Genomic DNA, 15,034 nt, shown 5'->3' with positions numbered 1-15,034 from the left:
GTGGTCAAAAATGACTATAGTAGTAAGAGGAGAAGTGGATAGACGTTAAGTACGTAGTTATGAAGAACGCCTTCATAAGTTTGAAATCCCAACTGGCAACAGGCAACATGTAGGTTAGATAATGTGTCTTAAGTCTTAAGTAAGTGCTAAATTGGTGAAGTCGTAGTTCATACTTCATACTCAGGAATGACAGGAATCCAGGATTAGATTTTATTTTATTTATTTTATTAGATATCGAATGTTTATCGCCTACGGTGAAGTTGTTACGTAAAAGTAATAGTGATAACATAGAAATTTAGACTCGGTGAAATGGCTACACTGGTAATATATGACAATAATTATCAATAATTATAATCATATGTTTGTAATGATAACTCTGTTTTCTGATTCCTATGAGCTATGGTTCTAAAATCCTAAAATTGTCATAGGTAGTTCGATTTCTATTTTCTATTCTAATTACAAATAATTTTGTTGAATTTATACTTTCGATTAAAATAACCATTATGGCTGGCTTAGGTATTGCGGAAATGTCTGCCATACGTTTGCTAAAACAACCCTTCACACAGGTCAGTACAATTTTTTTGTAATATTATGTAATATTGTGTAATTTCACCTTGTAAATATTTTATTTGCAGCAAATTAAGCAGATACATATATCATCTGCTTTATCAGCTAACGATGGGGCTGCTGTGGATAAAACACCAAGAATCAAAACCGTCCAAGTATATAGATGGAATCCAGAAACACCCGAAGTCAAGCCAAAAATGCAAGATTACAAGGTTGATTTGTCTACGTACGTAATACATCATATAAATAATGTGAAATAAAATAAACTGTTTTTTATATTTGCAGCTGTGGACCTATGGTTTTGGATGTATTGATCAAAATCAAAAACTCTGAGGATTCAACTTTGACATTTAGACGTTCTTGCCGTGAAGGAATTTGTGGTTCTTGTGCTATGAACATTGGAGGAGTCAATACATTAGCTTGTATTAGGTTTGTATTCAATAGTTTTTATTAATAATACCAATTGAATTGTTTAATTTTATAATATAATGTAATTTATTTATGCTTATCTAGTGGTGTCAATACTGATTTGTCAAAACCATTAAAAATATATCCTTTACCTCATATGTATGTTGTCAAGGACTTAGTGCCAGATATGAAATTGTTCTACAAACAGTATGCTTCCATTGAACCATGGTTACATACTGATGTGACACCAACCAACAACAAAGAACATTTGCAACATACATACGATAGAGAGAAACTTGTAAGCTGTTATTTTCTGCTATGTTAAATTATGTTTTTAATTTAATGTATGTTATTTATATTAGGATGGTTTGTATGAATGTATTTTGTGCGCATGCTGTTCCACGTCATGCCCTTCATACTGGTGGAACTCTGAGAAATATCTTGGACCGGCTGTTCTTATGCAGGTATAATTATATTGAAATTGAATATAGTGTATTTGTGAAATGTTGCAATTTTCATAAATACATTTATTCATTTTTAAGTTTATGTGTAGGTATAATAAGTATAATAAATATATTGGTTAGGGTACAGTAATAATGTAAATGATTATCAATTGCTTATTGAATGTTGTCAGCCCATTATACAAATTGAAAATATCCTTCAATTAACTGATAAAGACCAATAAGATAACAGGTTAATTTTGTAGTAATAAACTGTGCTTAAATATAAATTATAATTTTCAACAAATGCATTTGAAGTGAAATAGTATTTTAAAATGTATATGATTATGCTATTGATATAAAAATGTAAAATAAAATGCGCCATGTTTGAATTGATGTGAACCAGACCTTGGATAGTATTCTTCTACGATTTCCCCCATTATTCTGATTGATCCATATCTACTTTGTATAAATATTGTAGTAGAGTAGTATTATGGTTCTTAACCTGTATATGTATACAACTCAAGATATTTATCCAATTAATGCATATATCCCATGACCTTTTTAAAATAAAGTTCAATGTGAGTAGGCTAATCCTTACTATCCCCCCTCACAACAATGTTAGATTTTGACTGATAAATTTCAATAGAATATTCAATTTAAATATTTATTACAGTTCAACACAGTAGTCTTATTTGTTCCTCGTATTTTTGTGGGCCATAGGTCACAGTATCATAAATTTCACAATATTGTTACAAAAAAAAAAATAAGTGTTAGTTCTTACCTACAACTAAACAAAGTATTATCAATAAAAAAGTCTCTGTAAATTATCAACACCAATATTCAGTTTAATATTTATAATAATTAATAATTATATTTATTGTGTTTCACAAAAAAATGTGCATAAAGGTTTCTTTTAACGTGAAATATTATACTAACTTTTTAATTTCTTGATAAACCACTCAAAATAATTTATGACCCATTGGTTAAGAAACACCGTGGTAATGAAAATATTTTATAAACAAAAATAATCATTAATGTTACTTAGTTAATACTTACATTTTTTAATTAAAGGCGTATCGTTGGATTATTGACTCCAGAGATAAAGCTACAGCAGAACGTTTGGATAAAATGAGAGACCCTTTCTCAGTGTTTCGTTGTCACACAATTATGAATTGTACCAAAACATGCCCAAAGGTTTGTATAATCATATTTTTATTTATGTATTTATTTTTAATTTTAAAATATACATTATAGGGTTTGAATCCTGGTAGAGCTATTGCACGTATCAAGAGTCTACTTTCTGGAGTCACCAACAAGGAAGAACCTAAAGCTATCAAACAATAAAACAATACTCAATAGTATTATAATTTTCAGTAGTAATTTTCAAGCTTTGAAAATTAAATATAAACCGAAATTCTGATAACAAAGTATTTCAACGTACTATTTTGTGGATTATAGATTCAGAAGTTAATGTCTGCTAATTTATTGTTAAAAATAAAATACTATTATTATTACTCAATGCTGTTTATTAAATTTAATTACAGCATTTTTAACTATATCAATATCCTCTGACGACATACATTTACAATTTTCCATTAAATCCATTAATTTCTGTTTGAATTCATCATGTTGTTTTTGCTTATAGTTCACAATAAATTTTCGAGTTTCCATTAAAACTACGCCTCCGTCTTTAATCATAGATGTTATATGAAAGTTCATTTTTTCAAAATACATATGACCACAATACATTACATCAAAAAAATTCTTATATCTATCAAATGTAGGATAATCTTCCATAGCTGTGCGAGGAATAAAGTGGATTTCTACATCATTAACATTAATACTGGAGTAATGTTCAGACATAACTTTAACTCGAGGTGATGAAGTTTGGATTTCTTGGATTTTCACATTTGGCAGTTCAGTTATAATAACTCCTAGATTATCAGTTTTACCTTTGTGCTTGTATGGCTTTTGATTTTCTATTTCATAGAACATTCTTATTAAATTTCTTTCAGTTAAATCCACGGAACGTTTAAGTGGTTGCATGTTACCCATCTTCAACATATCATCATCTTCACAGTCTAAACCAAATGATGGAAAAGGACCATTTATAATGTCGCCAAAATAGTCCATTGCAGTTATTTTGTCTCCATCTTTCAATAGGGCTAAAGCAAATGTATAATTTGGTTCAGTGCAATCCGTCTCCAAAAATGTGTAAGCTATACCAGTGTCCCGCCAATATGTGTACTCTCGATTTGTGATTCGGTTACCTCCATCAATATAATGAAGAGTCATGTGTAAATCCCAGTCAAACACATTGTTTCGATGATCATACCTTGTACCCAAATAATTTCGTACTCTCTTATCCCACATCATTGTTATGTTAAAACCATTATTATTTTTCCAATATTTAAATATGTTTTCAATAGTGTCCCTTTCTTTGTATTTAAGTGCATCCAGTTGAATAATAGGCAAACAATGCTGTCTAGCTGTTTCGTCAGTAATGATATCTATAAGTTGAGCTGATTTTTTGATTAGATAACTGTTTGTATTGGGCTTTACAAGACTATTACCATAAAGTTCCATCCAAGTACGTACCTGAAAATCGTTATTAGAAATTATTAAAAATTATATAAATTTGTTGAATTATATTATTATTTTATAATACTGTATATTTATTAGATATTATAGATTATTAAAAATATGTTTTGTATTTTGATTTGTGGACTGGTGGAAGATATAACTGTTTTGTTTATTACGGTATCATCTTCGGTGACAGATGTGATTATTACCCTATTTTAATTTTAACATAACCATTAATTAGAATGTTTCCAAGTTTTCTATAAATTGGATGACATATTTTATAATTGGTGGTAATGCAAATGAGATGCCTCACCCACATTTCTAGAGTAAATAATACTTGATTTGATTAAAATACTTCTTAGCTTAATGATAAAAATTGAATTAAATAAATAAAAATAAAATAATAATAGTTTATTTATGCTGGTAAGAACTTGTGCAACTTAGTCATTCGCCATAGACATATCAGACACAGATCGTCTGATTGTATATAATTTTAGAGTTTGTACCATAAATAATATATTATTATGTAGGTATCTGTTATTCTCTTATTTCTATCTGCATGCTCACGCCTTTAGTCAAGTCTACTACCTATGATGCCTATATGTAAAACTGACAACAGCTATGGGATATTTCCATATTAATATTATAATCGTGAAATATTAAGAACTGCGCATGTGTAATAAATTGTATCAGAAGTGACATGTTTCGTCATCACTATTCACTATGCCAACTTCTGATAAAAACCGTTGGCTTTCTGTAATATTGTAATTTGTATTAGTGAAATAGTGACTTCAGACTTAAGAGACCCGACACCCGCATGTGTTGTCTACGTCTTACAAATACGTATCATGGCAAATTTATGCTCAGCAGATCACGTTTAGCACCGTTAGTTTAAAAATTAGATTGAATCGACCTATTATAAAACTTGATGGTAGAACATTATCTGTGTTTGTATGTTGGTTTTTTACGATTATTAAGTTTTTAAGTGATTTACACAGATAATTGTCTTACCATCAAGTTTCATAATAGATCGAACCACTCTAATTTTTAAACTGACGGAGCTAAACGTAATCTGTTGAGTGTAAATTTCCTATGTTACGTACTTGTAAGACAGAGACAACATATGCGGGTGTGACGACCTCTTTTAGGGGATTCGATACCGTGATTTTCTGTTTTTGTCTAACGCACGCGCGACATGGGATTTTAGACGGATCCTTTGCCAATTGTACCAATTGATCCAATGAAGTGATAAGAATTCTAAAAACAGATTTGAATTTATCATCCAGTCTACTTGAAATTGACTTTTCCAGATTTTTGACTTTTTAATTTTAACTTCTCCAAAAATTGAAATACAGCAATTTTTAATTACTCTTTCTTAACATAATTTCTTTAGGAATTTGGAGGAAAATATCAATGCTATGAGAAAGTCGATTCCAAATAGACTTGACGACAAATTCAAATCTGTGTTTAGAATTCTTATCGCTTCATTAGATAAATTAGAATGTTTGGCAAAAAAACACGTCTAAATTACTATATCATGCGTGTGTTAGATAAAGAGAGAAAATCACGTGCTGGAATCCCTTAAGACTTAATAGTGTAATTCGAATCGTCCAATTGATGGGTTAGCCTAATACTTAATGTTTCTTATATTTTGTTCGCTATGAACTATATAAATTATAACTTTTTAATTATTATTACCATTGTAGTTGTTTCTAGTCATTTTTTAAGTCTAATGAATTGATTTAATTTGTTTAAAAAAATTACAAATCTGAATTATATTTCATCATGAATCCAATAACGGACGCAATTGTCATGTTATTGAAAACGCCATTTATAAATTGGAAAATATAGTAATAAAAGCGATTTACTTATAGTAGGTACCTATTACTATTTTGTCAGTTTTATTTCTCGACAAAAAAACAAAATAAGGTATTCTGTTGATCATTAATGCAAATTTAGTGTCAACAACACTCATGGATGTGCGAAAGTCAATATGTCCAAAAATTATTTTGTTGGCCATGTTTGTTAATAGGTCAAAAAAAGTTTTTATGAAATACAGTTGCTAGTTGGGCATTTAGATTTCAAAAATTTGTTTAGTAGTATAAAAATATAAAATACTCGAGTCAGTCAGAGAACATATTCATAATTATCTAAGCATTAAAAACCTATAAAAATATTGTTTTACCATGGTAAATGTATTAAATGGACATGGTAATTTGATCGATCGTTTCTTTTAAAAAAAAATTATAACAACAATGTTAGATTAGATCTTTTATTTATGGAGCACTTAACGATATAGTTTTATTTTTGGGAAACAAGAGTTAGCATTTATGGAAATGATGACGAGAGCAGTAATTCATTTAATAAAGTGAATTTTAGAGAATTGTTTGATGTGTATATTATTAGGTGTTCTCAAGAAATACAAAATCATTTAAAAAGTATAATAAACACATTTGCAGGTTCATCGAAATTCATACAAAATGATTTAATGTCATGTATTTCTGATAATATTAAAAAAAAAAAATTAGTCAATGCATATTACATTGAATGTAATACGCATTGACTAATTTAAAAATGTAATACATTCTATTCAAATTGATTGCACTAAAAATAATTCTCAATTAACACAATATTATAAATATTTTAGGTACAGATTAATCTGAATTGATTAAGTGTTTCCTGGATTTTTACAATATTCGCCTGAAGATCATATAGCTCGCATGTTTTATTTATTTAATTAATTTTGTTTTACACGAATGTGATATAGAAAATAAGTTAGTTGCCTATGTTATGATGAGGCATATAATGTCTGGGAATTTAACAAATTTACTGACTAGTGTGAAATAGATTGCACTTAATACTTTATTTACACTCACACACATTGCTTAACTCATAAATTAAATTTGTTATTCTTATTATAACAATAATCAGTGGCGTATTTACAACTTATTTGTGTATGTGTGTGTGGGGGGGGGGGGTGAAAAGTTTATTACGTTGTATATACATAATTTATAAATATAGTCAAATTATAAAATAAAATCAAGCTAAAACCAAGAACACCAGGTAATAGATGTTACGGTTTTGTTTTGTATTTTAAACTTTTCGTATTAATACTATCCTAATTAGAATTATTCATTTTGGACTATTATTTTAAAAATTGTTTTTGTAGGTAATTTTTAGACAGTAATTAGGACTCAGATTTTAAAATATTTTCTTTGTTATGTAGGTAATATTATAGTATTGTATTATATTTATTATAATTTTTATTCATCTCTATCAATACCTCTTGTATTTGAGGGAAGGTGAACATAAATCATAATAATTGAATACCTTGTACTGTAAGCTCATCCGGTCGACCGGCTCAAGAGCCAACGCTATTTGCTGTATGTGTCTGGCGTACATGTCGACAACCGGTTCGTATACATAGATACAAATTTTCGCGTACGAATGTTTGTACCGTTTGGCCAGCGTTTGTAGCAAATGGCGCGTGTCGCCGGCGCTCACGATTAATACGTTTAAGTTTCCATCGCCGACTTCGTCGTACGCGGCCAGATCAAGACACGGGCTCGAACCCCACAACATGGTGTGATGGCAATTGCTGTGAAATTACGTATCTATTTTCTATACAGCGGTATCACGCAGAACATCTACCACTAATCTATGATGTACCTATCTAACGGATGAACGTTTCGGAATCTCTCATCGTCGTAACAAATTCAATAGAATATATTTTGGCATATTATTATTATTAATACATTGTTACGTTATACGCGTCTGTATTTCGTAAGTCGTAAACTCGTAACCATCGATCAAACATGATCCGATCGCGATTTGCGGCGTGTTTGCCATGGCAACGGGCGATCGCACGTCTATTGCGAAAACGGTGTTCGGTTTTAAAGGTGGGAATACCGCGGGAAAGTATCCAGCCAATTAACGATGACGCGCAGTATTTTTATCACACACACTCTCACGCTCACGGGTCGTGACGTCATGAATGTCGATTGCTAAGAGAAAGCTCCCGCTCTGATAACGTGTTGGCGAGCGCAACAAGTAGCAGGCAAACGGTGCATTATTTATTATAATATTTACATCTATCGAACTCGGCACAATAACGAAGTTACTGTTCTTTATTCCAATATAATAATACGAAATGTTTGGATCGATCGTGACAACCGTTGTAATGGATGGTTGATCGATGCAAAATGTTAATTTATTATTGTCCACTATAGTTCGTCGACGGATTTACGTTCTCACAACTCGAGGCGAATAAAATCTTTTCGCATGTTATTATGGATCCCACGTCGTGTTCGACCGTATCGGACGAACACTTGCAAGACCTTACCAATAGAACGATATCCATACTCCGGCTGCCGACCCGGGAACGATTGTCGTGCATGCTGAACGCCAAGAAAGTCATTCCTTCGCCCGAAAACATTCCCAGGTACCTGGTCGATTGTCATGGTTTAATTTTCTATGTTCGACTCTTGCGGGTTTCGTGTAAAAATTAAATAATTAAAAACGCTTACTGAATTAACCACTAGCAGACTTACTAGTCGTTGTAATGGATAATATTATACAGAAGTTTTAGTATCATCACAATTTTTTTTGACTGTATCCAAATTTTATTTTTATATGGTTATTTTCTATACCATATATAAATTGATAAATAAATATTGAAATATATTAAAATACAATTTTTGAGAAATCTAATTTTCAATGCCAATGTTCTACTGTTACCTGTTTGACATTGTTAATAAGATTCCAGCAGGAGAAAAAAATACTCGATCCTAATAGTTATGAAATTTTAATTTTGATTAATTATTTAATTTAAAATGTTTATAGAGATTGGAGAGGATTGTGCACACTTTTGAATTATACGATACCATCAGGATGTGATCCAACCGACCCGATTGGCAAGATATTCAAGTTTTGTGAAGCAAAAACAACTATAGCACATTTTATACAGTGTCTACAACGAATAGACAGGTATGACGTTGTGGAAGAGACAGAAGAATTAATCAGTGAGTATTAATTATAAATATTAGATTCATATACTACCTTATATTATATTATTTAATTAACCAAACACTAATATTATGTTTCTATTATTGTTTCAAGTTTCTGATATTAAATATTTTAAAGAACAATGTTCTTTAGCAAATCCAACACCAATAGTACCTAATGATTTCGACATCAATATTATTACTTTAGGTGAGTTTTATTTAAAATGTGCTTTTATATAAATATTAAATCATGAATAACTTAAATGATTTTTAGATGATATAAATGCATCCAACAATGGTCTTCCTCTTTCGAGATATGATGCTTTTTTACTGTATGATAAAGCAGATATACAATCAGCTACTGCTGTAGTAGAAAAATTAGAAACTGATTATAAGCTTAAGGTATTAATTAATTAATTAATTTATTTATTTTTTTTTAATAATTTTCTAGCACATTGTTTCCCAAACTTTTTCTCTGCCAGACCTCTTAGAGATAATAAAAATGATCATGGACCCTCTTAATAAAAATAAAAAAACAGTAATAACTATATAATATATAGTATTTTAAACTTACATTCACAGACCCCTAGGGGTCTGTGGACTACAGATAGAGAAGCAATGTTCTAGCATATTGATATATTGTATTCTAGGGAATATGTAATAAATTAAAAAAAAAAAATTTAATAATTACTTCAATACAAAATAGGAAACATAGTTTTATTTAAATAGGGTCATATTGTCACATCTACAGTCTATAAATCAATCTATAAAATTAGTTATTTATTTTTCACACATTTAACATAAACCCTTAAAAACAGTATATTTATTATCCTTAAAATCAATATTAGTCTATTTCAAGTTCAATAGATTCACTAATTGTATTTTATATATTTCAGCTATGCTTAAAAGATCGAGATTTAAGACCAGGTGTTATGTTTGAGTATCAGTCTATAATAAAGTTGATATCTGATCGCTGTAATTGGTTGATCATTATAGTATCAAATGATTTTTCAAACAGCCCTTGGAATAGATTTATTATGAATTACATACAATCGTTAGCCATTGGTAAGGAATTTATTTTTAATACTTACTTGTTTGATTTAAATGAAATATACCGTTTAATTTATTTTAGAACAACGGTTACCTAAAATTATCCCATGCGTTTTTGGTGATTGTATATTACCTCAAGAACTCAAATGTTATGTCCACTTATTTTTTAATAAACAAAATCCTTTTTGTGACCCGTGGAACAAATTAAGAATTACTGTATCACCTTATAAGAATCTAGCATTGACCAACAGGTTAGACATTAATTCATCATTTAATTAATTTTTGATGTAAATATTTAAAATTATTTTGTTATTAGTGTGGAGATAAGTAACAGTTATCAGAAACTAAAAATTGAAGAACACACAAATCCTAGTACTACAGTTGTTGAAAGAAATGAAGTGATAAATTTTTCTAGTGAAGAACATGATTTGATGCCTAAAACTAAAAATGTTTTTGATAGATTTGTAAAAACTGTTGGAAATATTTCTATTAAAGTTGTTCCTCAAAAATGGAGTAAAAAAAATAAAAAAAAAGTAAAATGTACTAGTCTTTAACTCAGTTTTCTTGTTGTTTAAACTTATTAGCAATTTTCATTATTAAACATCTTTTAGTTGTTATTTTTTTTTATAGAATTTTACCATCTAACCTTTGTTATGTTTTTATGTTTTAATATTTTATATAAATGATAAATCAATTGTAATCATATATATATATGATAATATTTAATTTTTATATATTTTTTATTATAAAAGTATTTTTTATATCCCAGTTTATGTTTTTTAGTTTTTTTAAACACATTATCGAAAAAAAATAATAGAAAAATCCTCATCTTGGTATCTGGTGAATTAAATTGTCAATAGTTTCTGACATATTAAAGAGACAGATACCATTTTTGTAAAAAAAAAAATAAAAACAAATTATTATTTTAGTTTTTTTTATTATTTGTTATTTTACAAGTACAAATATTGAAATGTTTTTAGATTAAATTATAATGTAATATTAATGGTATTGTTTAAAAATGAATAGACATTACTACTTAATAGTAAAACAATATAACAGAGATTTTAGATAAATTGATTTTTAATGATTATATAATATATTAACTATGGTTAATAGTTCTAATAACTGTACTCTCTAAACATGTTGTAGTTTCATTATTAATCTATTATTTCTATTAATGAACTTTTTTCTTTTTTTTTTTTAGTTATTAAAATAATAATTTAAAATAATTTTTAGAATTTTATTTTAGATTTTGAAAACCTTTTATAGGTTTCTTAAATACATAAAATATTGATTTTTATCAGGATTTATATTTTATTATAACATACAATATATACAAGCTACAAAAATTGAAAAAGTATAAAAGTATACAAAAGTTGTTATTTAAAACGTTCATCATGTGAAATAACTGAATTTTTGTTGATTCAGTTGTTTGTTTAAAATTATGTAGTATGTGGTAAATATAGGACAGATGAGTTACATTTAATATGATAAATTTGTACCGGGTGTTCCATGTACAATTTAAGGCCTCGAGGACGAACTTTTCATGGTACTGTTTAGGAATCTAATTTATAAAAAGAATGTAAAGAAGTTTCCAAAACATTTTAAAGTATTTTTTTTACGAAAAACTCGATATACAGACTAAAAATTTATTGCAATACAAAATACTTGGTAAATACTTCGTATGACTGTAAACAACATACAATTGTATCTGAGATACGTGTTGAAGATATATACTTGTATCGAAGATACTGCTATACAGTGTGTCGAAATGTCAGATATTCGGATGAATCAAAAATCATTTCATATTTTCATGTATGTATGCAATACAAGACAAAAATAACTATCGAGTACTTATTAATAAATTATTTTTTTCGCAGTATTTGTTAATTCAATGGTATAACACTATAGCATAGTAACAGCCATAACAAAGAAGATACAATATATGATTATCTTGCAAAAAAGCTGCTTGTAGGTAGAAAAAAGTGTATTCGTTCAATAAAAGCCAAAATGATTAAGTATTGATATTTGCATAGGCAGATAGGAGTGATCGTATTATTGTAATAAATATAAATTAATAAAAAAAAAATTCTTAAGCCTAAACTATTCTGAAAATAGTTAATTGCCTACCCTCCCACAAAAAAATTAAAATAATATAAGCACCTATTTGCCTGAGCCCAGTATTTATAATATATTTATATAATTTGTAATTCTATTTCAATATAATTATTAAGCATTTATCTCTTCAATTATATCGCGAGAAAGTGATCGGGTGAACCTTCGTGTCCCCTTATAGGTGCAAGGGAAAGCCGCTACACGAGATTGTTTGCGTTTGTCGGACAGCTGAGAAAGTAATCTCATTGGGCTACAGACTTTAACCTGCAATCGAGTAAGAATAATTTTCTATTATGTATGTTAATGTAATATTATTATTAGAACTCATTACTCAATGTTGAATATTAATATTTTTTTTTCATAAGGTACCGTAAAATGGGATGAATACAACTTTTTAACTTGAGTGTCATATAAATTGTCCTATTTGGATAACTTGATCGATTAATATATTAAAAACATTTTTACATTTAAAATTTGTAGTTTATACATTTCTTCGGTAGATAGGATCTGGGTCCATAGTGCTAGATGGCGTCTCCAACTATCCGAGTACGACTGACTACAAAATAGTTTCTGAGCAGGCACTCAACATTTTAATGCCGAATTGCTTAGCACGCATACGCATGATTCAGGATTTAATATCTACTTCAGACACTAGTTTCGCAAATTTCGAACTACAGAAAAAACATACAATTATAAATTCGGACTTTTCGCTGATCAACGGGAATATGAAAAACGCTAAACCAAATGAAAACTTATTTTTACCAATACCTTGTAATAGAATGGTAACACACAAGGCAAATTACGTGCAACCGTGTCAATATACGTCTGTTCACTCGCTTCGGATTCTATAGTCATTCTGGATTTGAAATAAAATGCTTTACTGGTCAGCGAATTTATGAGTAATACATTTATTTTGTCTCTTAAAGACTAGATTCATAATACTTTTATCCAATAATATTTTCCTTATTGCCATCGGCATAATTAGGGGTGGCTTATCCCTGTGTATTTGTATTTAACCCCCCAAGGCCCCAATAAAGTTTTACTTTTTAGCCTCAAATTATAGCCTGGGGGAGGGGTCTAATATAAAGAAGTATTTTTTAATAGATTATAAGAATAAAAATTAGTTGTTTTATTATATTTTAAAGTATAAAATCCAAGCGTCTTTTTTTTTTATAATTATTGATGTTTATCTAACACGGGTATTTTATAAAGTGGTAATACATACAATACAAGAAAAAGTTTAGTTACGCGCGGTGGCGGGTTTTCGAGCGTTCGACCGCATCCGTTGGCTAATTTTATATAAATATTTTGTTCACGGGAAAAATTGCTTCGTCCGCACGTGCCTACATAAATCGGAGTTTGCGAATAAGTAAGAATTTTTTTTTGTTTTTAGAGGTTTTGGGGGGTCCAGTACCCCTGGACCCCCCGTAAATATGCCACTGATTAATTCTAAGTAATAAAATTACGTTGAACATTTAAATTATCATATAAGCAGAAAAGAAAAAAATAACAAGAATACAAGATATTTAATATATTGAGTTATTCATTATAATATAGTAGACAAAGTAAAAACTTAACTATTAATAATAAACTACATAATGAAATAAAGTAAGATAATTAATATTATTAACTAGATAAAGTATTTGAAATAACGCGGTGTTGAGTCAACTAGTTTTCAACATCAGTCGATGACTGGTCAATGTACGATTTTTCGAATGACATTGTGTTAAAGATGTGAAAACAATTATATAAATGCTCCTCGAATTACTAGCAAACATGTATTTACAATAGGTACATAGTTTATCCCGATTCCTGAATCAATAATAAAATAATTGATGATTTCTTCTTAACCAATAATTTTAATATGTTACAACTTTTAACGGCTTTATTTGATGTTAAAATTTTTATAATATATGTATATACTATACAAAAATAAAAAAAAACAAATTTTAAACTATTTGGATTTATTTTATAGTGCAAGTACTTATTACTAGCTCAATTACCAAAATGTTCACTAATGGAGTAGTAGAGGTAGAGCACTATATATTTTTCAGTACCATTTTAATAAATTTGGGTAGAATATCTTATTATCTAGGACTCCCCCCCCAAAAAAATAAAAATATTGATACCTTTCAATAAATTGCAATTTTATTACCATAACTAATAATTACTTTGATTAGCTTAAGCAAAGTAAAATTTACCTAAAGTTTAATTTGTATGTAGGAATACCCAACGGACAACAATATAAATAAAACATAATCTACTTAGTTCAAACTAATATTAAAATGTAAAGTTCATTTTTAGTAGTCATTTTTGCGGCGATCCGATTTATTATATTTCTATATTATCTTTTTGATTGAACGTAATATTTTTATTTTGAACAAATAAAATGATGAACGGATAAATGCTGAGATCACTTAGGGTGACATTTTATCCCTCCTTCTCTACAACATACATGTTTTAGACCAACCAATTACACTTAATACATCAGCGGCAGACTAAATAGATCATAAGGTAATTAGTAGTCAGTCATGCACAATAATATAATTCTTTTTTTTTTTTTTTGAATTTATATTTCTAACATTATTCAATATTTATTGTTCATCTACTATAGGTACCTCTGACTTCAGAGTTGTGATGACTTTTAGTAAAAAATAATTTAGTTTAAATTGTCTAATACTTATATTTTGTATTATAACTGTAATAATAGTATCAACTACCTACGAATGTTTTTGAATTGCAACAAAATATTATCCATCATCAAAATATAGTCCTAAAGATCTTTAGTGCCAAGCGGTTTTAACTATCCAAGAATAAACTATAATTAAAGAACTTTGCAACTACAAGATAATTTGAAAATTTCCA

General features: G+C 28.6%; 3 protein-coding genes across 3 annotated transcripts; 2 read left to right on the top strand and 1 right to left on the bottom strand.

Moving 5' to 3' along the window:
* Window positions 1–376: 376 nt before the first annotated feature.
* Window positions 377–2,937, top strand: LOC113547773 (succinate dehydrogenase [ubiquinone] iron-sulfur subunit, mitochondrial-like). The gene is made up of 7 exons (XM_026948258.1): window positions 377–566; window positions 636–793; window positions 853–996; window positions 1,081–1,273; window positions 1,338–1,439; window positions 2,490–2,612; window positions 2,673–2,937. Exons 1-7 carry the CDS (start codon window positions 504–506, stop codon window positions 2,760–2,762), a joined length of 873 nt encoding a protein of 290 aa, XP_026804059.1. The 5' UTR covers window positions 377–503; the 3' UTR covers window positions 2,763–2,937.
* LOC113547770 (dynein assembly factor 3, axonemal homolog) lies at window positions 2,919–7,917 on the bottom strand. The gene is made up of 2 exons (XM_026948256.1): window positions 7,332–7,917; window positions 2,919–4,016 (listed from the first exon to the last, which is right to left on the bottom strand). Exons 1-2 carry the CDS (start codon window positions 7,581–7,583, stop codon window positions 2,934–2,936), a joined length of 1,335 nt encoding a protein of 444 aa, XP_026804057.1. The 5' UTR covers window positions 7,584–7,917; the 3' UTR covers window positions 2,919–2,933.
* Window positions 7,918–8,072: 155 nt separating this feature from the next.
* Window positions 8,073–10,623, top strand: LOC113547771 (myeloid differentiation primary response protein MyD88). The gene is made up of 7 exons (XM_026948257.1): window positions 8,073–8,442; window positions 8,844–9,022; window positions 9,120–9,212; window positions 9,279–9,406; window positions 9,901–10,069; window positions 10,137–10,305; window positions 10,371–10,623. Exons 1-7 carry the CDS (start codon window positions 8,291–8,293, stop codon window positions 10,606–10,608), a joined length of 1,128 nt encoding a protein of 375 aa, XP_026804058.1. The 5' UTR covers window positions 8,073–8,290; the 3' UTR covers window positions 10,609–10,623.
* The last annotated feature ends 4,411 nt before the right edge of the window (window positions 10,624–15,034 follow it).

This window comes from Rhopalosiphum maidis, chromosome 1, assembly GCF_003676215.2.
Source record: "Rhopalosiphum maidis isolate BTI-1 chromosome 1, ASM367621v3, whole genome shotgun sequence".
NCBI classification, from domain to species: Eukaryota; Metazoa; Arthropoda; class Insecta; order Hemiptera; family Aphididae; genus Rhopalosiphum; species Rhopalosiphum maidis.
The sequence above is the reverse complement of the archived record's forward strand: the minus strand, read 5'-3'. Positions and strand labels throughout refer to the sequence as shown.